Source organism: Drosophila hydei, unplaced genomic scaffold (assembly GCF_003285905.1).
Source record: "Drosophila hydei strain 15085-1641.00,03,60 unplaced genomic scaffold, DhydRS2 tig00000063-arrow-pilon, whole genome shotgun sequence".
NCBI lineage: Eukaryota > Metazoa > Arthropoda > Insecta > Diptera > Drosophilidae > Drosophila > Drosophila hydei.
Window position 1 is genome coordinate 2,883,001 of NW_022045657.1, and position 26,170 is coordinate 2,909,170.

At 38.7% G+C, this 26,170-nt stretch overlaps 3 protein-coding genes across 4 annotated transcripts in view; 2 read left to right on the plus strand and 1 right to left on the minus strand.

Annotated features, from left to right (window-relative positions):
- Positions 1-1,648: 1,648 nt before the first annotated feature.
- The window catches only part of LOC111604800 (furin-like protease 1), a 63,539-nt gene continuing 39,017 nt past the window's right edge, over positions 1,649-26,170 (plus strand). For both annotated transcript variants that reach the window (XM_030222920.1, XM_030222919.1), the window contains exon 1: positions 1,649-2,516. In XM_030222920.1, coding sequence (XP_030078780.1) covers positions 1,803-2,516 — 714 coding nt within the window. In that variant the 5' untranslated portion in view covers positions 1,649-1,802. The remainder of the gene's footprint in view (positions 2,517-26,170) is intronic.
- On the minus strand, positions 19,420-20,282 carry LOC111604819 (collagen alpha-1(XXV) chain). Its single transcript, XM_023323041.1, has 2 exons — positions 20,258-20,282; positions 19,420-20,195 (listed from the first exon to the last, which is right to left on the minus strand). The coding sequence occupies exons 1-2, from the start codon at positions 20,280-20,282 to the stop codon at positions 19,420-19,422; spliced, it is 801 nt and encodes a 266-aa protein (XP_023178809.1).
- LOC111604802 (carboxypeptidase N subunit 2) lies at positions 21,257-23,003 on the plus strand. Its single transcript, XM_023323022.2, has one exon. The coding sequence runs from the start codon at positions 21,354-21,356 to the stop codon at positions 22,767-22,769; it is 1,416 nt and encodes a 471-aa protein (XP_023178790.2). The 5' UTR covers positions 21,257-21,353; the 3' UTR covers positions 22,770-23,003.

A 26,170-nucleotide genomic window follows, 5' to 3' on the forward strand; every position in this document is an offset into this window, starting at 1 on the left:
GATCTATTCATTAGGGAAAAATCTGAGATTAAAATTCTTTTATATTTGACAATTATTTAGCTTCATTTAGTTATTTTTTTGTCTGTATGAAGATTGCAGACTGTAGCTTCCTTGGCCCTCATTTAGACCTAACGCTTATGCAAAAACATAACTCAAAACTCTTCCAGTTAAAAAAAGATTCTATCTAGATACGCATTCTGCAACAAACCAATCGACACAGTTAAAGACTAAGATCAATTTTTATTTTTCCATAACTATAATCCCTAAAATAATCAAGCTCTTTCCATGCCTAGATCTAAGTTACTTTCTTTACAATTAATTTTTTGTCAGATTTTTAATATTGTGCATTCTTTTGGCGGAAAATTAGCTTATTTGGTGAGGCATTGTAATATACTTCAGCATTATCTGTGTATTTAGCTCTTGAATAATATATATGCAAAAAAAAAAATAAATTTTATTTGTTAAATAAAATTTGAGCCAAGGCTACTTCAAGCGAACAACCGAAAAAAAGTCAAATATTTTGTCAGACAGAGTAGACAGGGCTCACTGATTGGAATGCCGCTATTGTCGCATGAAAATTCAATTTCCTATCCACTTGGCTATTGATTACCATGTCCAAACGTCGCACACCACAATATCCGTTTGAGTGGTTGATGTGCTGGTCTTGATGGTGGCGGAGCTGGTGGTGCTGCGCATTTCCGTTTAAGCCATGGCTTTAATTACGCGCTGACTGCATATCCTGAAATCCAGCTACACTCAATCACAATAGACGGGCCAAATATGACAGTCAGTGCTTTGCCCGTTGGCACTGAGCCGTCAGAGGGCACATCATCAGTCATGGACATATTTTGGACAATGGCATTAGTCAAAATCCAGTCGGCCAATTTCTGTGCCTCATTTGCAATGCCAACAACTGTTTGCGACCCGGACCCGGACCCGGACTCAAGTGACAATCAATGCGATTGGCCCGCCAGCCAAATGGTTGCCAAAGCCAAAGGAAAAAAATGAAGCAAGTTCTATTGCCATCAAATACGCTCTGAGCTCTTCTTTTGCGCAATGTCGTGCAGCATATCATTTGTGCCTCATAAGCTGCCTGCTAATGAGGCAAGTTTTGCTGCTGTTGGAGCATATTTGTTAACAAATTGAATGTGCCATTTGCAGGCACTTAACTTTTTCCTTGTTGTCCCTTGGCCAAATGTGTGCGTCCTGCTATAATCCACATACTATGTTAGCTGGCGAGTAAGTTGTCTGGCTTGACTTTGCTAAATGATGTGACTGTGTGAATGAGTTATAAGAGCAACAGTAACAGTTGCAGCTAAGCACGATCAGTTAAGCTAAGCATTTGTCTCTAATTTTTTAAATTAGCTGCAAAACTTTGGCTTGAAAATCCTCGCTATATAACACTCAATTATGGAAAATTGCTAAATGTTTTAAATGAAGTATATAAATAAATAAATTAACAGAAATGTAGAATGTATTGGATAAGATCGTGTCGGTAAAAATATACAAGACGAACTCCACTTTCAATTATTGATTTACAGTATATTTATATATATATAAATATATTTAGTAGTAGTAAGTATTTATCAACTTTTGTGTATTCAAATGCTAATGTAAATTTCAATCATTTTGCTCCACTTACAGCTTGAATGCGACAGTAACGAGATTACAGCAGCTACTCAACGCTAAGTGGAAAAGTAAAGCTGTGGAAGCAACAGTCACAACAGTTACACACAGACAGCCACGCACTAGCACAGACAGATAGAAAGCCACGCTTAAAGAGCGCACAAATCGAACGCACAATGAAAAACGACGTCGTGCGATGGAGCGGGCAGCCAAATAGCGTCAGCAAAAACAGCAGCAGCAGGGACAGCAGCAGTGGTGGCAACAACAAGAATAACAATAAACACAGTCAAGAAATAGGCAACTTAAACAATGCACAGTCAATGCAACATGTTGCAAGTAAAAGAACTTGTGAGCCAAAAGCAACTATGGCTAATGTTGCTGCAACAATTTCACCTTGGCAATGGCAACAGCAGCCACGGCAACAACAGCAACAAACAATCAATGAATGTGATATAACAAATTTAAATTTCAATTGCAATTTATTCAACACTAGTTTTTTAACAACAACAAGAAACAAGAATAAAACGAATTGCGTTCGCAGAAGACATTCGAGTGAGCTAAAAGCGACGCGAGCGCCGACGTCGACTTCATTGCGTCTGCTTTTGCAACTTAGTATCTTAGTGTTTTTATGTAATCTTAATGTCGGTTTCGCGGCCAAAATGGAGCCTGGCCGCGCCCAGTCGCCACTGCTGCCGCCCTATGTGCTGGACTATGAAACGGCTGCAGTTGGCAGCGGGGCAGGCAGCGGCGCAGGCAGTGCCAGAAGCGTGCGTGCAGTTGGCGGAAACGGGGGTCACTATACGCACACCTGGGCGGTGCATATACCGAACGGTGATAACGGCATTGCCGACGCTGTTGCCAAGGAACACGGTTTCGTCAATTTGGGCAAGGTGAGTGACACTAGAAACTTAACTTTATTATTTTCGAGGGCCTATGAATGGTCTTAATATATAATAATATATTTTTAAATATATGTGAAGTAAATTGAACCAAACTAACTGATGTTGCAGATGAGATGTGCACAGAAAATTTATGTACTAGACGGATCCATAAACTTATATAAAATATTTAAAAAGAATATGATAAGTAAGATAATTAAGATAATTAAGTTAAGTTACAAAAGACAGACGCTTTTAAAATACTATTTGCAACAGTGTTTGAGTTACATCGAGTGAGCTACATCAATATATGATGATGAATCTAAGAGTTACAACAGTTTATGTGGAACTGTTCTTTGAGTGGCTTACCTTTGGTGGGGGATGCTGAGAGCAGTTTGAAAGGCCCGGCTTGAAAAGCAATCCATGCTGCACTCAGATGTGTGAGCTACAGCATCTTATGAGCAACTCAGTTAGCTTAGCTAGATCACTTCAAGTTAAACTGATTCCATCTATTCAAATTCCCATTTAAGCGGTTTTCTTCGCATTCCCATTTGATGCTTTCAGAAGATGGTCGTCAATACCTTGTGCATGCTTGAACAATTATCAGTTAATCCATTTTTATTCAGTACCCTTTTAGCTTCTTTAGTAATCTGTCCAACAAAGTAACATTTGTAGGGTAACTATTCGCAGATGTATTTAATTTGTAATATCTAGTCTGCAGTTAGTCACATTTGTTTCATTTAAATAAAATTGGATTCCTAAATAAGCTATTCCCCCTTTGATGGATCAAAGAGTTTTTAGCATTTTAGCATTTTAGTTAGCAATTGAAATGTGAGCATATTTCGAGATGTGCCCAAGGTGTGCCCGCAAAGCAAAGCAGTTTGCCTAGCCCAACTAATGTTTGGCTCCCAAATTCAGCCCGAACCCCGGTGGATGATAAACTTTTGCAATTGCAACAATTTGGCCCGCAGCAAAGGCTGCAAAGTAAGGCAACACGGACAGGCAGTAGGGTTTGGTTAACTTGAAGGCAGACCTTTCGTTAGTCAGTTTAGCATATCATTAGAGCACTCAAAATGTAAGACTATTAAAACTTTATGCCTGACTACTGCCAGATGAGATGCTGGATAGCTGTGTGCTCGACAAAGTTTTTATTTTTTAGTTTTTCTATCTTTTTTTACACATACATAACTGTCCCACTCCCTCGCACAAGTTGGGGTTAAGGCAGGTGTGCTGGCTGCTGGTTGCTGTCTGCTGTCTGCTGGCCAGAGTGGCGCAGGTGTTGCAACTGCTCCATTGCTTTGGCAAACTTTAATCTGATTTCACTCAAGCGACAGCGATTTGCAAAAATCCCTCAACTGATACACTTTGTCACTCAATTGAAACACAGACCAGTTGCCCGACGCTCCCTTCATCCTTGGCCTCGACTAAGTAAGTGTCAGATAACAACCGCCAGAAGCGCAAATTGCCAGTAATGGTAGCATGGAGAACAGATATATCTATATACATTTACTTATGAAGCGAGGGCAGTCTGAGGCAATTGCTGAACTTTTCACTTGTATACACTTCAGCTTGAAGTTTGAGATATTGAAAATTGAAATGTAATAAAATTTCGTTTAACTAAACTAATGTTAATGATATATACAAAAATTATTAAGGATGAAGCCATGAATGCATAAAGATATTAGGCATAAATTAAAAAAAATATATATATATATAATATCTTTCCCCTTTTCGCTTCTTTAAAAATATTACGCATACGCTCGGTTGCCTCAATTTCGTGCTGCGAAACTTCTTAGCTCAGCCTCGCAAGTACTCCGGCATGTTTGGCCAGTCGCGTTTGCAACTTAGATTTGAAAGTGAAATGCGCTGTGGCAGTTACTTCTTGCGGCTGCCAAGGGTTAACTCGCACTTGAGTAGTCTAGTTGGCATTTGAGTTTTCAATTGAGACGCGCTCAGGTGCCGTTGGCTGTCAGCGAAAGACTCTCGGATCCAAATTGAAATTAGTATCATTCTCAGCGGGCGGCCACTGCATTAATTGGCAGCAACAAAAGCCTCAGAAAACTCAATTTATTGCCAGCTCCAATGCCAGAGTCCCACACTCAAACTCATTTAACTTCGTTCTGCCGTTTCGGGCGGCGCAAATTACTATTGAAGTGTTCCTGTGTCTTCGCGGTAGCAGCTGCAAGTTAATTGAAAATTAATTTTAAATGGCATTGTTAAGTTCTGCCTGGGGATGTGGCACGGCGCTGTTAAGCATTTAAATTGTAAGGATTTGAGCCTAGAGTAAAAACTAGAAATAAAACTACTTGACCTCGATTAAAGTCTAGACTAGCAAAGCGATTTTTCCTTTAATGGTGATGATAGACAGATGATGTCAACGCCATGTTAATTTGCAGAAGAACCTTTTAAGCTTATGTTTATGCATTGCTTATGCTAATGTTAAGCTTATTTAAATTGGGCACTTTTATTAGCCTAAATCTTCTCAGGCCATCTATAGCACTTCATTGCTGCTATCTATATGAACAGTGTGACCCCGTGAGTTGTTTACAGTGAATTAACATATGTTAAGCGAAAGACAAAACTAGGATTGCCCTTCTAACTAACATAAGTCATGTCTGTTATGTTACATATTTTTAAATGTTAATATACTGTTAATACTCGCTAATTTCTCGGGCAGTCTTTTGCTTTAGAAAAGTGTTGCAAATGAGAAAGTTTTGTCAATTTTCATTTCTGCTTAATTTTCTCAAGCTCAACAAGATTCAAGCCAACTAACACTCTAATATCAGCAACAGCAGCATCAGCAACAAAAACAGCAGAGAAAACAAATTAACAAAACATGCAGCCAGCGACTTTTTGCTATTTTGCTCTGCAATTGGACGCCCCATCGTGATTTATTTGTTTCATTTTACTTCTTTTATTTTTATTTGTATATGTATTTAGCAGTGGGCGTGGCACGAGCAACGACTTACGGTGTTTTGCAACTCTCTCTACGAGGGCTCGTCCGCCTCTGTCGTGCTGTTAAACATGCAGAACTTTTAATGAAAACTATAAAGTGTATATGTATTATACACTTCATACATATATGTGTGTCTGTCTGTTTGTTAATATAGCATCAACTTAGACACTGCTATAGAAACTTTTGGCACTGGAACTATAATTATAAAATGCTGGCATCAAAAGTTTTTACTCTTAAATAATGAGCAGTGCTCTGAAGTGTAGAGATTGTCACGGATAATAGCAATTAAGTTTGTTTAAAAAATGTCTATTAGATGGAAATGTTTCAAAGTTTAAATGGGGACAAGAACAATATAGTCGGGAGTGCTAGACTTCGAAATACCCTGAAGCCTGGAAACCTATTTAAAATGGGGTCTTACAGTGTTGGGGGCTCACTAAGGAATCTACACAGTAGATACGAAATCTATCTTTCGGGGTATTTGATAACACATAAAGCCAAATGGAGTTATCGATTGTTATCGATCATAGAACAATGAAATGACTTATCGAAAACAGTAATGCATATAGTATACCATATATAGGTATATATGTCTCTATCTCTATCTCTATCTCTATCTATATCTCTATCTCTATCTCTATCTCTATCTCTATCTCTATCTCTATCTCTATCTCTATCTCTATCTCTATCTCTATCTCTATCTCTATCTCTATCTCTATCTCTATCTCTATCTATCTCTATCTCTATCTCTATCTCTATCTCTATCTCTATCTCTATCTCTATCTCTATCTCTATCTCTATCTCTATCTCTATCTCTATCTCTATCTCTATCTCTATCTCTATCTCTATCTCTATCTCTATCTCTATCTCTATCTCTATCTCTATCTCTATCTCTATCTCTATCTCTATCTCTATCTCTATCTCTATCTCTATCTCTATCTCTATCTCTATCTCTATCTCTATCTCTATCTCTATCTCTATCTCTATCTCTATCTCTATCTCTATCTCTATCTCTATCTCTATCTCTATCTCTATCTCTATCTCTATCTCTATCTCTATCTCTATCTCTATCTCTATCTCTATCTCTATCTCTATCTCTATCTCTATCTCTATCTCTATCTCTATCTCTATCTCTATCTCTATCTCTATCTCTATCTCTATCTCTATCTCTATCTCTATCTCTATCTCTATCTCTATCTCTATCTCTATCTCTATCTCTATCTCTATCTCTATCTCTATTTCTATCTCTATCTCTATCTCTATCTCTCTAATAGCTTACAGCTTATTTTCTGTAGCACTGAAAACAGAATTTGGCTACACAAGTAAACGAGCGTCGCCTAAAGCTCATTGCATTGACTGATTTATTGTGTAGCTAATTAAACTCGCGACTTCAGTCTATGCCGGTGGTGCCTTTAGCTCACTCTGATAAATGCAGTTTTGGTGCGGAAGTTTTTCGAGATAAGCGAAAAGGCAATTTATGCGCTGCATTAATTTGCTTGACTGCTTGGCTGCCTGACTGTCTGAGTGCCTGACTGACTGGCCAGGCCAGACTAGGGCTTTTTGGTCTAGCACACACCTTGGTAGATCCTCGAAGGGCTTTGCTTGCCTGTCAGTTGCAGCCATTTCAGCTCCTTGCCAGCTGCTGTTTGTCAAACGCTTATCAGCGGCTGCAAGCTGGCAACTTCCTTGACGCTCGTTGGGCCATTGTGTTGGCCTGGACTTTGGACGTGCCTTTGTGTTTAAACGTATATTTACATAACACTGTAACTAGTGCTTCGTGTCTTTTGTTCGTGTTGTGATAAATGTTATCGTTGTCCGGTTCGCCTTCGATTCGCTCTCGGCTCCCGCCGCCTTTCTCTCAGTCAAACTCATCAATTTAATTGAAAAGCCTCTTGGAATCGTTCGCCGTTTCACTTTGTTATTTGCCTTTTGGCTTTTTGCGATTTTTCTGCCTTTTTAATTAATTTTCTTCACGTTTTTTCTGCTTTTCTTTTATTCTTATTATTTTTCATTTCTTTGTCGTACTTTTGAACTTATCGTGAGGTTAATTTGCCCACTACTTCGATTATTGATTGTCGTTGATGGGTTCTTGCGGCTGCTGCTGCTTTTCCTTTTCCAGCGATTGCACTTTGCAGGCATCGCGTCCTTCATATTAACTTTTTTATATTGCATTCGCATAATTAAAATCACGGGCAATGATGTGTAAAGCAGCAACCGCTTTTCTTCCTGACCGCGTGCTGCTCCGTCCACCTGTTCGGCTGTCGCTTGGCTGATAAATTTAATTTCCAACTGGCAAAAGGATTTCTTATCCTTGGCCCTTTTTCGGCTTACTGACAAAGGTCGGCAGCTCATTAACGTGGTTGGCTCTGGCTGCGGCTACATCTTAAGTAAAACTCTCAAAAGTATACTAGATTTCTTGTTCCATCCGTACATCTAAACAAAAGGCTTAGGCTCGGTCTCTTAATGAAGCTTAACACTGAAAATGTCAAGTATGAGGGTTGGTCTTATTAAGTTAATAAATATAATATAAATGAATACCGAAAAGAAGCTAGTTGAAGGAAAAGAAACTTTGCCTATAATCTTTAGACTTTATCAGTTTTAGAGTTTATTAATATAGAAGAGACTTTATATTTGATATAAAATACTATAGTTAAAAGTATGTTTCACTTGCCAGATGTAATCATTGATCTGTTCACAATTCAATAAAAAATACACATTTAGAAAAAAGCTAAGACGACTTATGCTTAAAAGAGTAAGCTTAAGTTTAATTTGAAATGTAATCCAGAGTTTGACCAGCCCACAAATTGATACAATTTTTATTTAATATATGTCAACGTTTTTCACCTTTTTCTTTCTGCCAAGAGAAGTTCCATGTGTAGCTATACATATATGTATGTGTATATATATCTGAATATATACTATTGCATTAATATATGTGTGCCTGCCCTATTGATGCGTATGTGCGTGTCTAGCGTGTCTTTGCCTTTCGCTTCGTCTCTCTCTCTCTTTCTCTCTGGTGTGTGGCTCTTGGCGGATATCGTTGATAAATTTCAAGTCAAAAACTCGGAAAATATTTATGACTTAACTTTTGTTTTCTAACAAAGCAACACGCGACACAGACAGACACACACACACACACGCATACACACACACACTTGCATTAAGTCGCAGTGCGTTGTGGAGCTTTTGTGCTGGGAGCTGCCTTTCACAATTGTTGCAAAACTTGGCTATGGCTGCTGCTTTGCTTATGCAAATAGCAAAAAGGATTTTTGCTAGCTCAGCTGTTTGTCACTGTTGGATGGGGTGAAAAAGAACGTTTCAGCTCATGTAAAACTTTAATCACATGCCATGTAGATATATCAGAAAGTTTCCATATATTGTGTATACATATATATTTTTGTCATTGATCCACAAGTTGAGACCAGAACTTGAGAGCGCAATTTGCTGCAAACTTTTGGGCTTGCGCCTGGGTAGCTAATTGAATATGTGAGCCGGTATGCGATTGAGTGTGAAATGAGTGGTACATACTCACACACACACACACAAGCACCGAAATAGGAAAATTGAGGCACAAGTTAGTTGAAGTTGAAGAAGATTTATCAAAATTTTTAGCTTTAAATTAAGTTTGCGAGTTTTGTGAATGAAGTGAATCAATAAACAATGAATCAGATGTGTGTGCGTGTGTGAGTGTGGTTGTGCATGTGTCTATCTGCGCATATATTTTCATCTGTCTGCAACTTTTTAGCCAATTTGCCAAAAGTTGAAGCTGTCTAATAAATATTTCAAAAATTCATTTCAACTTTTTGCGTGTTACTTCAAAAATGAATTGAATTGAATTTGTTTCTCCGAGTCCCAAAAATGAATGCATTTCGAAAGCAACTGGTCTAAAAGTGCTCAATTAACTTGGTCCCAGAAATTTCCGACAAACCAAAGAGAGATAGAGCAAGAGACAGACAGAGAGAGAGAGAAAAGAAAGATAGTTAAATGAATGTAAACGGGCCGTCAGGGTTTGCCAGCAGCTGGCAATAGTCCTTGTTATTTTGATGGCATTCTAACGAGCAACACCGGCAATTGCCAATCACGATAATGATCAGCTTCGACATCATCATCATCATCATTATCATAGCTGTTGTCAGACAGACAGTTAAATTAATTAGCTAAAACTTCTAACAACCCCGCCCTGAACATTCGAAAAATCTCTCAGCCAGCCCAGCTTTGAGTTTATAATGGACAGCAAAATGAAGCTATGACTGCGTTGTGCAGCTAATTGCTGGACGGTAATGGATATACGAGCTGATATCCAAAGGAATTTATGGTCAATTTCATGGATACTTTCAGTAGCTTTAGACAACATTAGTTAACAAAAATGCAATAAAATAATCTAATAAATTATGTAAAATATGCAAATTAAAGAAGAAATTTATATTCTATAAAGTTGAAGATGAAGAAGTTGTTTTTTTCTTAACTTCGCTTTTCTGCATTAAGCTAAAAAATATTTTTGATAGTCAACTAGAAAATCGTGGTTTTTGTGCATCAGCTGCCCCATGGGCAAATCTCACTTGACGGCAGAGCGTTTCTGGCAATAAATTGCGTTCGTACATTTTCCGACAGCGGAAGAAGTCGAAGCAAACATTTTTCATTTATGAAACAATATTTTCTTGAGCTATTTCTAATGGATTTTTTTCTTATTTTTTTCTGTAAATGTAAATGGAAAATTGCTAGTCTATTTGGTATACCCTGTAGTTCTAAATAGATAGAGGGTCAATTCACATAGGCATATTTACAGATCAAATTCAATTGCCTAACAAAATTGCAGGGTATACATTAGCTTCTCAGCTTCCTTTCAATATTCTCTGAGCTTTTGTTATATATTCTTTGTTTTCCCTTACAATAAATCTCTGCCCCGCCCCAAGACTTTCGTGCTTTCATTATAATACGCTATAACAGAGGCTGATGTGACTTTTTAGTTAAAAATGATTTGACTTTAAGTTGTGTATATTTTACTCTGCGTTCTTTGTTCTGTTTTTTGGCCACGCCCCCTGGGCGGATTTTGGCTATGGCCGCTCCCTTTCGCTGTTGGCAGTCGCCTCAATTGAAGTGAAAAATTGCTAATGGTCACCAGGCGAGTGGCCGCACACAAAGCAGGCGCCAATTGGCGATTGCCTTCATCCCGGAAACTCCGCTTCCCTCAATCTCTCTCGGCGGCCATTTAACTGTAGCGGCGACTGGCTTTAAATTGCTGCTCTGATTTTAATTAAAAGGCTCACAGCGCAGAGCACATCGCCAGTTGCTGTTGTAGTCACAGTGAGTGCACAAAATATCGCAGCATTTTTGCTAAAGTCAAAGTTGAGTTGATTTTAGGGCCCTTTTAATTGCCCCAATAGAAGAGCGAACGACAGCACGAAAAAAAAACACACACACAAAATTCAGAAAAAAACCGAAGCGGAAAGAAAATTTATACCACGCTCAATCAAGCGTGACAAACTTTATGGCTGGCAAAGGCCAAAGTGAAAATTTGAAATTGTGGCAAATATTTTGCTTGCATAAATATTAGCTATATTTTCAGATATCAGACAAGTCTTACACCCTGTTAAGGCAGCGGTTGGAAGGGAATATTAGAGCTGGATAAATCCAAGTATTTCAATCCGATCTGTCAGCTGGTATCATAAAACTAGATTTCTTTTAGGGCTTCACTTTTGATAAGAGATGCATTCAATTTGTATATAACTGTGATTATTGTTAGTTATAGATTTCTATAGGGTATTTGTCAGTCGATGAAACTCTTCTCAATTAATTTAATATGCGCAAAATATTTTTATTGTATTTTTTTGCGCTTAGCCAAACAAATCGTTAGCAATTGCATTTTATTGGTGCTGGGGTAGGTGTGGCAAGTGCCATGAAACGATGATTGCGCAATCAAATCATCGCTTTACGCTTGATTAACGGTATGTCATGTTTGCCATAAGCTACCGCCAGCAATTATCGAACTTTTTTGCCCATACAATATTTGTCGAATTCCAATATTCCAAATTCGTTGACGGGCGAAATAAATATACTTGACGAGCTGACATGACCAGCAATGGCGGAGAGAAATAAGCAAAAAATTGCAGTATTGTAGAAAATATTTTTAAAAAGATCATGTTCGGTTCGGGGTGTCCAATATGGAATAAAAATATGAGAATTACTTGTCATTTCAATTATTTAAATGTTGAAATTGCTCTTCATACATTATTGAGCCTTTAACTATGTTCAGCCAATAATCAATCGCACAAGTGTTGATAAACAGCGCGCCACAAAATGCAGATATATTCCTCGTATAACTTCTGAGATATGACGCTGAACGGTTCATGTCTGCCTCATACACCCGTCGTATACTTAATGTATATATATATAACAGTGAACACATGTCTGTTTCCTTCTGCTCGAACTCTTTCACTCTCCCTCTCTTACTCTTTTTCTCTTTGTCACACACGCATCAATTTGAGCACACTTTTTATGAGCGAGCACACGCGGCGTATACTTGACATTTCATCGATACATTGAAATTGCGCATACGTCGTGTGTGTGCACACACACCTTTTATCACTTTTCCATTTGCTTGCTCTGGTATGTGCCTCCAACGTAATTGAATTGCAATTAATTGGCCACAACTTTCACAGCAATTGCAGTTGCAGCTGCAGCTGTAGTTATAGCTGTAGCTGTAGCAGCAGCTGCCGCATATCTGTTTGGCCTTAAATGTTGTCGGTCAACAGAGCCAGCAGCAACAGCCAGAACTGCCATCAGCAGCAGCAATGCATTATGTGACAATAAATCATTGAGTACCTCAGGCCAGTTCTACAGCAGCAGGACAAGACACTCGTATTGCAGGTGATAGATATGGCAAACGGGGCGTGCAGCACAGCCTGTGCTGGGCTTTTGAATATTTGAATGAGTTATTAGAGTCCAGAGTCGTATATCATGAGCGTTTGCTGTACGGCTTGGCATTTTAATTGCCAGCTACTTGAAATTGAACTGCCAAGTTAAATGTGACGCGAATGATTGAGTGCAAGCTGAACAGAGATGCTCAATTTTAAAGCGAGGCGAATAAATAAATAGTTAGAATTTTAATTTGAAATTATTATTTCGCTTAATATATATATAAGTTTCTATTTATAGTTTTTGTATTTGCTTTGTTTTTTGCTTTGGCACTTTAAATTTTCAATCAGCACGATGAAACCATTTGGAATCGTGAACAAGCATAAAAAGCATGACTGAAATTATGTCTTTGACAGAGCTGAACGACTGGCTGAAAGCGCCGTAACAATTTGGCATGCATTCAAAAAGCTGGCGACACAAAAGCATTTCGTCCTGTGTCACGTGACATTGAAAAGTCTCGCAAACAGTGGCAAAAAGGACACACAGAACGGATGGCAATCAGTGCTGCAATTATGTGTGTGTATTAGTGTGCAGCTGTGTTTCTTTGTGTGTGTGTGTGTGTGACTGTGTGTATTGAACTTAGCCGTTGACCTTAGCCTGCTTTCTAAGCCTACTCTCCGCAGCATGGACCGCACACTTAGTCATTTTGTCATTTACTTGTTACTGCCACTACAGCAAAACTATATGTGTACATATATAAATATATATATAAATATATATATATATATATATATATATATATATACATACATATCACATCAAGAAATGTGTTGCATATTTTTAGGCTGCAGCTTGTGTGCTCGTTCACGGCCGGTGCTGCAGCTCAACGTCAACGTCAAGTGGCCCACTCGGTGTTGCACTTGAACCATAATGAAAGCATTTGCTGCCATCAGCACAAGAGGCAAAGAGAGAGAGAGAGACAGAGTCAAAGTAGGAAAGAGCGACAGAGATAGAGCGATGTACTTGTTTAGTTTTCAGTGCGTGTGACATCTGACACTTGTCTGCATTTTTCTACTGCAGAATTTAAAATTATAAACGGATCTCAATTTTTAATGCCAGAAATTGTGGCTTAAAGTGTAAAGGAAAAAGATTTCATTTTAATAAATAAAATATATAATATATAGATATATTAACATTACGATAGCCTTTTATTGATTGCTATTTGACACACAATTGACACAGATTCGCAGTCAGCATATCGATATCCACTTGCCTTTTTGTCTGCTTGTAATTGGCCAGCTGCGTTGCATGCCACACGTGCCACAGCCGCTGTTTGCCTTTACCCTTGCCCCATCTCAAATATCATTAACACATTCACCAGCTGACCATGACAGAAGCTCATATATATTTGTGCTCGGTCAGATAGATATTGTGTCGTGGTCTGAACAGTGAGCAACTTGTGTAGCTGCCAATTCAACACATTAACACCTATTAGATAACACACACACACACACACACAGACACATATGCAGCAGAGAAGTCAACGAGGCAGTTGTGCAAATGGCCGCATAAATAAAAAAGCCTGTCTGCCAAGTTATGAATAATCACGACAACAACAATGGACACAAACACACACACATACACACTTGCTGGCCAGTGTACGTGTGTGTGAGCGTGCTTTGTGTGTACCAGTGTAATTAAGCTTTTGGCTTTCGCCAAGACCAAGTGGCGCCTGCATTTGAAATGGCGCCGCTTCGGGCTATTTTTATAGCTAATGCTATCTAATGGAGCAGCAGAAACGTCTGTCCAGAGCACATACACACACTAAACTTACAGGTGGGCACGCATTAGTCGGTGCCAGAAGCCAGCATGAACATGACCCAGATAAGAACAGTTAGTCGGATTATAGCGTATGTGCGTTAGGTATACAAATCTCAGAGTTAATTAAAAGTCATTAGTGTGCCGCATAATTGCTGCTAAACGAAAAGCCATGCGGCATAAACGAGAGTCTCAAAAAAGATAACAGCAAGATCAAGAGACTAAGTAAAGCAAATGCTTTGAGGTAAGGAAAAGCGCAAAATGTAATTAGAAATTAAGTTATGTTAATAGCTGAGATGGCGTATATTGGATGAGAACTAAAAGATTACAGAATAGACTGAGAAATGAAAGGAAAGATGCATTCACTTAAAGCTAATGGCATAGGATGTTTATTTATTTACACATATAACACAATATTTTAGTAATATTGGGAACCTTTTAATTATGCCTGTAAATATTAAGCTTGAGAGCACCTATATCGGGTGCTGAAATGGAATCGTTTTTTAACTTTTATCGAATCGTATTTTAAAAGGCTATGCTTCAGCTACTATCTAAGTATTTTAATTAAATAAGACAAGCTCCAATTTACAACAGCCATAAATTCAAATACATTCCCTTCTCCTTACTCTTGCAGGTAAGCACGCGAAAACTTTTTAATATTTCACAATCAACTGGCGCCTAAAAGCGTGCTCTGTAAGTACTTATTTCGCGCATGAAACCGAAAGCCTCGTGCGGATATTAAATATGAACTTTCGACAAAGATTTTACGTACGCTTTAAGCGTGAAAGTTTTTGTGTTTTAACATAAAACGCAATGCCATAAATCAACCTAATGAACTGAAGGCAGAGCAAGCCACACTCACGGGGCATACTTGAGAGAGCGACATTTAAGAGCTCTGATGCCATTGGCATTAAAAATTGATAAATAGGCGCACAGGCGCTACGTTCCACGACAATCCAAAGTGAGAGTGCACTGAATAAATAATAATAAAATGTTGAGCACTAATTTGGACATCGCATCGAATAGCAGTAAAAAACGCTGATAAATATATGTATGTATTGTGAATTGAATTCTGCGAAATGATTTGCTCATTTCACGCGCATCCGCGAGTGAAATGCGCTTCATAAAATATACAAGTGGTTCCAGAAATAAAGAATGAAACAGATGAGCGAAATGGGGGAAAAAGAAAAGCTGGCATCAAAATGGCGACGTTTTCTCTTGTTGCATTTGCCGTCTGCTGCCTTATCCTATTATCGTTGTGCCATTATTTATTACTTATTTATATCTCTCTGCTCTCTTTCTCACTCTCTCTCTTTCGCTCTTGCTGTGCATATCTCTCGGTCTCTTTTTGGTTCCGACTATGTTTTATGTACGCAAAACGGCGCAATTCCGGCCAATGTTCATTTCGCTGACTTGGCAAACTGCAAATTACAGGCAACTTTTGTTTTAATTCCAGTTCCTGCCACGCCGTCAACTAACCCGCTTTGCCTGCCTATTTGCACTGGCCGCAATGCCCATCCTGTTCATATTTTGCAGTTAAGCAATTAAGCACAATTTTATAAGAATTTCTGTCAGCCAACTAAAGACTGTCGCCTGCATTAGCTGTTGTATCAGGAATAAATATTTAAATAAAATACATATATTTATATTTCACAATAATTATTTATGATCTACATCATTTGTGTTGGTATAAAAATGTAATTAAAAGTTTTCCAGCTGTTTGATGTTTAGCAAGAAATTTGCAATCCTGACAACTCTTAACGTTGCGTATACGCCACGTGTCGCGCAAACATCAAAGCGACTTTTTTTTTTGCGTAGCTCAGGCTTAACAGCGACAATTTTCCGCGTATTTTGATGTTTTTCGAGTTAACATAAATTGAGTTGAGTAACCAAAAACTGCCTCTACTCGGATTGCCTCGCTGCCAAGTGACAAGTGGAAGGGCGAAGAGCGTGCCAAGCACTTTATTATTTATTGCCATAATCATGTTAATGGCAGCACTGGCAACGGCAAGAAAAACGATACGATAATCATATTGGTTAACATTTTAACTTAATCAACACGCGAAACGCAAAGGCAGCAACGAAATGAAGATAACAACGAGAACATAAACAACAAGAAACATTTTGACATTCGCTTTTAATGTGTGAAGAGGAGCATAAAGATAAAGCACCAAGGATGTGAATCAGATATCTTTTTATACTCTGTTTAAAGGGTGACAATGAGTATATTGGTGGAAGTTAGCTCAAAGCTTGTCCTAAATGTGATTCATGTTACATTAAGAGATGAGATTAAGTTCAATAAGATTTAATGCGAACTCGACTTGCTATATTTATATACTTATATATATATATAAAATAAATATATTTTTTTTGACATCTGCGTTTTCTGTACTTTCATTTTTATAATTTATTTACCGCTTTTGAGTTTTCGCATTTTCATTTATTTTATTTTTTATTCTGCCTCAACTTTTGTCTGTTCCCATTTTGTTTATCATGCTTGCCTTCTGTGACGTTTCAGCCATCTTCCTTTTTTGGCTCTGCCTTGAGTCTTGTGTTTGCATCACATTAACCGATAAGAAATGTGTTTTACAGATGTGCCACAGCCACAAGCTGGAATATCTGCTCCTGTGGCTCCTGAAAAGGGCGTGTCTGATTTGGCTAAGAACCAGAATTTGCAGTGTAAGATAAGCACTTAGGAATTAGCTTCTTTAAGGCGAAACCTGCTGTGGAGGCACTGTGACCTACAAAAGTATTTGAATGCTGAATGAGCGTCTTTTTTATGTAAACCTCTTTTTTAGACTCTTACATATGAAATGGGTTGGCATTGAATATGATGTCTTATTTAGTTTCCGTAATGTAATTTTAATAGTTTATTTAAAGCATAAAATTACATTGTCAAGTTTCCAGAAATTTAACATTAACTGGAACTAATTACTGGAAATTAAAGCAGAAATTGTGGAATTAGTGGTATTAGTGGAAGATCAAATTGGTATTAATAATATTAGCTGAGATTATTGTAGTAAAACTAATTAATATTAGAATTAGTAGTAGTATTAATATTAGCATTAGAGCTAGTGGTTGCAGTAATAGTAGTAGAAAAAGTAGTAGAATTTGTGAATGAAATTATAGTTGTAGTATTTGAAATAATAACAATGGAGTTAATGGTTGTAATAATGGAAAATTGATTACTATAAAAAAAGTAGAATTAAGAGTAGTAATAGTAGCAGTAATAGTAGCAGTAATAGTAGTAGAACAAGTAGTAGAAAATGTGAAAGAAGCAAAGTTTTGCTACTAGTAGTAGCAGTAAAAGAGAAGCTGTAATTACGGCAAAATTGACTACTTTAATGGTAGTAGAATTAAATGTATTAGTAGTGGTAACTAAAATAAATAATAAATAAATAATAATAAATAATAAATAAATAATAAATAAATTGACTTTCTAATTGTACTAGAACTAGTAGTGCTAGCAGCAATAGTAATAGAACTAGTAGCAGCAATAACAGTAATAGAATTAGTAGTGATCATAACAATAGTAATAAAATTCATGTTAGTAGAAGAATAAGCATGTCATAAATAGTAGTAAAACTCGAAGTATCAGTGTTACCAGCACTAGTAGTAGAATTAGTAGTGAGAATTTTAATATTTAAAGTGGGACAAGCTTTCACAATTAGATGGGCTCAAAGGCCTCGTTGGATATCGATCATTGTAAGATTTGATTTACTCAGAATCATTATCTCTTCTCTCTTCTAGCTATCTTTCTATCTAACTATCTATCTGTATGTCTATGTTAGAATTATTGAGCATTGCCTACTAAAATCTTCTACAGATTGAAAGACTTCCGCACTTCCGCTTATGATTTCAATCGAATGACTTCTTGTTCATTGTAAAAGAGCAATAGATTTATTTGCAATTTAGTAGAGTACATAAATCTATTTTGTACTTAACGCAATTAGAAACACATAAATTTCGCACAAAACTCAGCCACACACACATACACACTATACTAGCACCTACACACACATACCCACACAATACTCACCTACACACACACACCTCCGGATGGTGCAAAGTGCCCTTCCTGTGTGTTTTACAGTTGTAAATGCAAGCGAAGCTTTGTTGGACATAAAACATTTTCATTTAATTGAAACAAATGCGTGCTGCGTATCAATTTAAGTAAACGGACAACAACAACAGCAACAATGACTACTACAACTACATACATAGTATGTACAACTATTGTAAATGCTGTGTAGTAAAGAGCAATAAAAACTAACGACTACAATAAGATGCGACTATGCCACAGATTGTTGCCATCATCAACGGGGCAGGCGACAGGCAACCCCAAACGACAAACGAATGAAACATGAGCAGCTATGTGGGTGTGTGCGTGTGTGTGTGTAGGTAGCACCTACATGTATAGTGTGTACACTTAATAACATTACGACGTGTGTGTGTCTCATAGAGGATGCTGCAGATAGAAAGTCGGAGAGCGAGCGAGAGAGATGGAGATAGAGAAAGAGCAGTCGTTGTCAGGCGGCACACAACTACAACAACAACAGCAAGAGCAGCAGCACAGCAGCAACGGCAGCAGCAGCGGCAGCAGCACTAACACTAGCAATAATATGAGCGAACCGTCAACTGTCGCCAATTGAATGGCCGTCAATGGGAGACCCACAAAAAAAAGAGGACAGTTCTTGTGCCCCCGTCAAGCGCTATCAAAATCTATGTAAATTACACACAATCATCATAATGTGCTAGTGTGCGTACGTGTTCCATACGTGTGTGTGGATGTGTTAGTGTATGTGGCATGAGTTGACACCAAACACGAACAGTTTATGGTCTGAGCAACACACCATATCACATAATATATACAGTTATATGGCAACCATAGAAAATTGTATGAATGGATAGTATGCAGGTGCACCTGTACTTAGGCCAAGCAAAGATAAAGAGAAATAGTGTTAGCCATAGAAACAGGCAAGCAAGCAGAAGGGTGGGGATAGAGATGATCTAGTTGAGCAGGAAATTAAGCGATTCATATATTGTATATATTGTATATATATATTAATATTAATATATTTATAGTCTTAAAATTCGATGCTTAAAGATCAGAATTTAATTGAATTATTTTTAAGGTATTTCACCAAGCGACTCACAATTCATACGAAAGGCCATTTACTTTGCTCATTGTCTACAGCAATAAGAAGCTTACAGTTGAGCTGACTCAACGATTATAGCTTGAAGAACAAACACAACTAATATATGATGGAAATGCTAGTTTAATGCTCTTCAGTTTTGATAACCACTCGAGAAATGTTCATATTGCGGCTGATTATTCCCATTGATATTGCTGTTGCTCTGGGTATACCAAAGGCTTTGTGGCGGCTGTGCTGTATTGGCCACACTGCCAGGTGATGCGCGTGTGCTGTCCCTGCCGCGTGGTCCTGTTGCACCTGTGAAGCCGCGAGGCCCGGCTGGACCTGGCGGACCTGGCGGACCTGGTGGACCCGGGGGTCCAGGTGGCCCGGGCACTGGAATTGGAATGTATGCGGTTTGCTGTGCCTCCTCCTTCGGTTCAGTTGGTAGGCCGGTCTGTGGGCTGGGCATCAGATTGAATCCTGGGAAGCTCAGACCTGCTTGGCTCTGCAGATTGAAGCCCAGTTGGACACGTGGCACCAGCACATACGAAGAGGCGTCCAAGCCGAGTTTGTTGTTGTTCGCGGAAGCTCGACTTGGATTGCTGACAATTTGTTGTCCGTAGCTGACGGGAAAGGCGGTCAACTGAGGCAGGCGATACTTGACATTGGACTCGTGCAGCAGGGGAATCGCATTGGAGTACAGATAGTCGGGTACCTTGCGTCCATCCTTCTCTGGCTCTTGTTCGATAATCTGTGGCTCATGGAAATTGGGCTCGTTTTGGCTCTCCGGCTTGAGCTGTTCTCCGGGCGCGAAAAGCACAAGTTGTGCCACATTTTCATCTTGACCTTTGTCCGAATCAGCGCTGCGACCCAAAGCCTGCACGCGACGTAAACGCGCCTGACACAGACCCAGGCACAAGAATAAAACTGCAATTGGAATTGTTATAAGAAGGAAATCTTTTATCTAAACACTTTAAGCGGTTTCTCACCTAATATCTTAACGCTGACTGTCATCTCGGCTAACTGTTCTGGTTATGCTGTAGGTCTGTGTCTTTTATACTAAATGTTGTTCAATAGATAAAATCAATTGGTTCTTGGAAGCGCTCTCTTCTGACTTAGTTACAATTTTTGGCACACTTAAATCACAGTAATTTGTCTTTGATTTAAGGTTCAGTCAACTCTTTATTGGCCAATTATTGGCTGCCTAAGCAAGCGCTTCATGTGATAACTGGGTCAGCTGACATTTCCCAAACTGGTTCTGCTTGGCTTCGATAGAAGTTTATCTTGTTACTCGATCTGATCGGGATTAGTGAGTCACAGGTGTGGCGTGGTTAGAGAAATTTTGTTTCGCCTGCGTTAGATATTATATTAGTTAACTCTAAACTATATTTAAGTATCTGATATCTGCTAACATAGAACTTATCAGTTTGACATTCCATAACATTTCACTTCTTTACTCTATTCGCTTGATAACTGCTGTTAACTATAAAAATAGCTCAAGCTATAATTCGAATGGAATTTCGTAATATTCGGTTCAACTAATCGGGGCTCAACCCCTTTTTTTGAGCATTTTGGCATTTCCTACTTTAAAAAACATTCATTTTCATCAGGCAGACACTAGAAAAAATAAAAAAAAGTATTATATATAAATGTGTATATACCTTTATAGTTGAGCATAGTGTAAAAGCTAGTTGTGCAGCTGGGAATGAAAATGAAAGTTCAGCTAGGCTGACTGATATTTACATATGCAAAAAACACATATATACATATATATAAATGTATTGCTGTACATAAAACCTAGTTAGAAAAACAAAGAGTATGGGTTGCATTTAATTGAATTAAATCAAAAGCAATGTATTTGGGCAATTCAAGAGTTTGAATACGAACAATGGAACGCTGCATGGGGTTGCAGCCCCTTTGGCGAATGCTGTGGCATAATTGAAGACCCGCATTCAGGTTTTGTGGTCTACGAAAACGAATCGAACAAACAGTTGCAAACAGTTGAGCCAGTTGCGCCGTGGCGTGCGCGTCGCTTGGGCGCACGACTCTCTAGCTCTAGTTGATCGGAGTCCTACGGTTAACGGGATGCAGCTGCCGCTGCTGCTGCTGCAATCGCTGCTGCCGCTGCTTGCACTGCGGCCAGCGTTTGCCGAGGCCAGCGGCGGTGCTGGCGGTCAGCTGCGTCGCATCCGGCTGCAGGATCACTGCACGGCCGGCATTTGCACGGGCATCGATATAGGACGCAATGATTATGTGATCATCTCGCCGACAGCCATAACCATGCAATCGATGCTGACATTTATCAACTCGAGCATTGCCAAAATACCGCATCTGATGTTCGACACGTTTCCCGATCTGCAGCTGCTGCGCATGGAGAACTGCTCGCTGGATACGTTCGAGAAGCCGCAGTTCGAGGGCGCCAGCAACTTGATGAGCCTCTTCTTGGGCCACAATCGCCTGAAGGATATACCGAAGAATATTTTTCTGGGCGCTGATAATTTGGCAACGCTGCACTTGGATCATAATCTGATTAAGGCGCTGCACAATCACAGCTTTCATCCGCTCAAGGAATTGAAGGAGCTTTCGCTGGCTTACAACCAGCTGGACCAGCTGCCTCTGGGTGTGTTCGGTTTCCTGCGCAAATTGCTGGACTTGAATTTGGCTGGCAATCGGCTATCGGTACTGCCCCGCGGCATTTTCGATAAGAATTTAAATTTAACGCGTCTCAGTTTAGCGTACAATCGTTTCACGGTGTTTGAGTCGGAGCTGTTAAAGCTGCAGCCACGTCTCTCGCTCCTGGACATCTCGGGCAATATATTGAATGAGCTCACGCTGAACTTCTCGCTGCTGGAGCAGGTGCTGGCCCACAGCTGCGATTTGCGGCGCCTCACAGTGTACGGCATCATCCGGGACCTGGACCTGCACAACAATTCGCTGCGGGAGCTGCCACACATACCATTAGCCAGCAATGTGACCGGCTTGGATTTGTCGCTCAATCCATTGGGCAACTTGCAGGGCAATCCCTTGCGACGCTTTACAGCGCTGCTGCGTCTCAATTTGTCGACCACCAACACGCACGAGTTGGCCGAGGATCTGTTCAAGAAGCAGAGCCATTTGCAAGTGCTGGACATCTCGGGCAATAGCATCTACTCGCTGAAGATCACGATCTTCGACAGCTTGAAGGCTCTGCAGTATTTCTACTTTCAGCAGAACAATTGGAATTGCGACTTTCTGCAGCTGCTCATGAGTTCGTTTGTCAAGAAGCGAGATATTTCCTTTATGGAGGATATTACAGCACCCGAGTTGGTTGACGACTATGTCGATGGCATCGCCTGTTGGTATGAGAGCGACAAAACATCCAAAAAGTGCGACGGCAGCAACTCGGAGGCAGCATTGGAGCTATCCATAGTGCGGAACGAGATCAAGGCCTTCACAGAGCTAGTGGAGAAGAAGTTCGTGCGGGTCTATCGCATGCTGGAGGAAATGAAAGCCAAGCTATAAAACTCTCGAGCCGAAAAGCGAAGAAAAATCTAATTACTATCTATAAAATAATCAAGAAGACGCGCTTTTGTTCGCAGGCGTGCACACATATTTAATCAACCTGGATATGCTAGCTACTTTAATATCCTATATTTAATCGCATTTTAAGAAATTATAACAATTGACACAAGCAAGCCACTGACAAACATTTAAATATGTTCAAAACTAATAATAAAGCGCAGTACTCTTTGAGAGCCAAACAATTGGGTTTAAATTTCTTGTTCTACATGAACTTTAGGGATTCATAGAAATGTCATAGCAAAGTTGGATGTAGATGAAGAACTATTGCGAGTCTTTGACATGTGCTTGAGACTCATAATGCAAATCTGAGTGTTTTTTCTTTCTAATGATTTTTGCTTAATAATTTCCCATTAGTTACAACTTTTTAGGTTTTCTATAACTTTTAAATTTAAAGAGACCTCAGTCTATTTAATGAATGGTGGAATGGTACCTTCCTTGTCTTGCCTTTTAGTACTTTCAATATATATATATATTATTATTTATTATTGTACATATATTTATATATCATTTAAACTATATTTTTGTCTTGAGCTCGCAGTCGATTTGCTGCCTTTTCCTCTTTATCCTTTAAACCGGCTTTACTTAAAGAGCTAACTTCTCAAGGTCTGAAATTTTATATTATTATTTTATTACATTACATTACAAGAAAATGACTTAAATTGTTCAATTTCAGTGAACAATGTGTAAAATTAAATTTTGCCCTGCTTAAATAATTAGAAGTGATGGATTCGTGTTTTATTGGATTTGCAGATGAGCCAAGCTGAAGCATTTCGTATGCTGCCAAGCGTGGATGCTGTGTCACATATCACTTGCATTTAATGTCCTCTGTGAAAACCTATTAAGCATATTTCCACAGTTTTTCATGCATCAACCAAATGGCTTATCATGCTAAAAATACATGAGGCAAAATGATTAAAAAAAACATTCAAATATATATTTTGCAGACGCTCAATTGAATAAACAATAAATATTTTAAGAGCAACAACAAATACACTTTTGGCCATTATGACAGCTATCTGCGAAGCAGAGACAGGCATGCTATGCATGATATGCACATATATATATATAATGAGAGTCTGGATGGGACTTAAAACCGACAAAACTTAATTAAATGCAGTCACACAGCCACACAATACACAAAAGCAGCTTAAAAAATATATATAATAAAATAAACAAATATTAAAAACATTTTTATGAGCTGCCACCGAAAATGATATTGCAATAAAAAATATGTAAATATATAAATATTTTTGTTGTAGATTTAAACAAGCCTTAAACACTCATATATGTATATATAGATATATACCCGTTAGCTGTTGGTAATAAAGGTTTATTTTAACCTGCGGTCAAAGCATAAATCCACCTGACCAAACATTTGTTGCATATTTTAGGCATGATTTGACAGGAAATGAAATGAACATGTTTATAATGGAATTAGGAAAGGGTTCAATCAGCTATTGGGCTGCAGGGCGCTCGCCTGACAGCAGAGCAGGTAAAAAGCAAAAGTATTTAAGGCTTATTTAGATATATAGAAATCTGCTAAAACAAAAGTTTTTAAGGCTTATATAATTTGGATGAAATACCCTTAATCTTAACTCTAAAAATTTGATCTTTATATCAACAATTACTAACTTGCTCCCAAAGCTGCACTCTTGCCCCGCCGCTACCTTTGCACCTTCCCCTTTCCCCTCTCCAATTTTCTCTTACTATGCTCGACCTTTACGCCCTCAGTTGCAGTTTTAGCATTCAACTGGTTTGCTAGAGTTTCTTCAGCTGCACGCACCCTAGAGTAGGGAAGAGGCTTTAAAGTGTTTGCTATTAAGATGTTAGTGTTATTCGCTTGGCTCTCGCCCCTGACTTCGTGTCCGCTCGCTTGCTGAATATGAGATTTGTTGTACTAACTGTTGTAAGCAAGTTCCGTTTCCTTTATCCTCCGCTTTGTTGAACGACGCGTCGTGGCAACTGTGGCAGCTGCTGTTGCTGCTTACCCAGTTAGCAAAACGTAACTTTAACAACGTTAACGTGCTTACGTTACGCAACATATGCGCCGCAGCCACACCCACGCCGTGCTGTCAAGGCAACTTGTGTCTGTTTTTAACTAAATTCATTTTGGCAAGTTTATGAAAATTGTTGTTGCTATGATTGCTCTTGTTGCTATTGTTGTTGGTGTTGCTGTTGTTGTTGTCTGGGCTCATTAGGAAAACAAAAGCTACAAGAGAAAACTTTCAGCTTTTTTTGGTTACTTTTCTTGCCACTTGCTTGTTACATCCTATACCCTATAAAACGATCAAGACGGGGTATATGCTAACGAAGACAACTATATATAGATATTTTTATATTACATCTTAATGTGAATTACTTCTACCAAATTTTTATTGATTATATTTTGACTTAATACGTAATGTTTTTGGGTTCCATAGAAAGTAAAATACATTAACAGGGCATCTGTCGGTCATGCATAGTTTTGACAGACCATCATCCACTTGTTTTCATTGCCCTTGTTATAATTGAGTCGATTTTATTAACCGAATTTCCCAAGTACTCTCAGCCCCACTCCAGCTACCGGCTGCATCTAGAAGCCAGTTGCTCTTGGGTGTTTACATTTATTGAACTTTTACACTTTTGAATTATTAATTGTATTGTTTTACAAGTCGCTTGGCACTGCAACAGCTGTGTTTGGGCAACAACTCGCTCGCCCTCACACTTCCAGCTTCAACTAAATAAATTTCGCTTTAAATTTAGCAGGATCAGATTTCATGAAATGGATTTGGTAAGCTGCTTAAGTGTGAACAGATTCCATAAAGTTTTTATTACCCTGTCTGCTTGAGCTAAAACACCTGAAGTTCACCTGAGTGAGGTACAAGCCAAGTTAAGTGCAAGTCAATTATAGCAAGCGCTGATTGGATTTAAATTATAATCAAATTCATTTATGTCTCTAATTAGTTCCGAAACTTCTTCAATTTAAGGCAATTTATTTGTTTATTCACTACTTTTATTACTGCTCGTAATAATAGCATATTTGCTGCTTATGTAATGTAGTCTTCGAAAGCCTCTTAAGGATCTTCAAAAATAATGTTGCCATTGGATAAGCAATTGGAATGCTTAGCGTAAGTAGGTGTATAAATTGCAAACTATATGACACATTTTACATACACTTGTATACAATTATGTGCACATTAGCATATCATTCTCTCTCTCTCAGTTGCTGTCCCCCTCTCACTCTCGTTGCTTTACAATTAGATGCGCAATTAGGCATTCAAGCGCGTTAGACAAAAAAATGCTGCCTACTTTTTGGAGCGCATAAATAAAACTTAATGGCCACAAAAACAGCTGCTTAACTG

What these genes read in the sequence shown, in the direction of transcription:
- LOC111604802 (XM_023323022.2), top strand. Translation starts at nt 21,354, where the DNA reads ATGCAGCTGCCGCTGCTGCTGCTGCAATCGCTGCTGCCGCTGCTTGCA.
- LOC111604819 (XM_023323041.1), bottom strand. Translation starts at nt 20,282, where the DNA reads ATGACAGTCAGCGTTAAGATATTAG. An exon ending in AGTCAGCGTTAAGATATTAG is followed by an intron (nt 20,196 to 20,257) that starts GTGAGAAACCGC and finishes TTCCAATTGCAG; the next exon opens with TTTTATTCTTGTGCCTGGGT.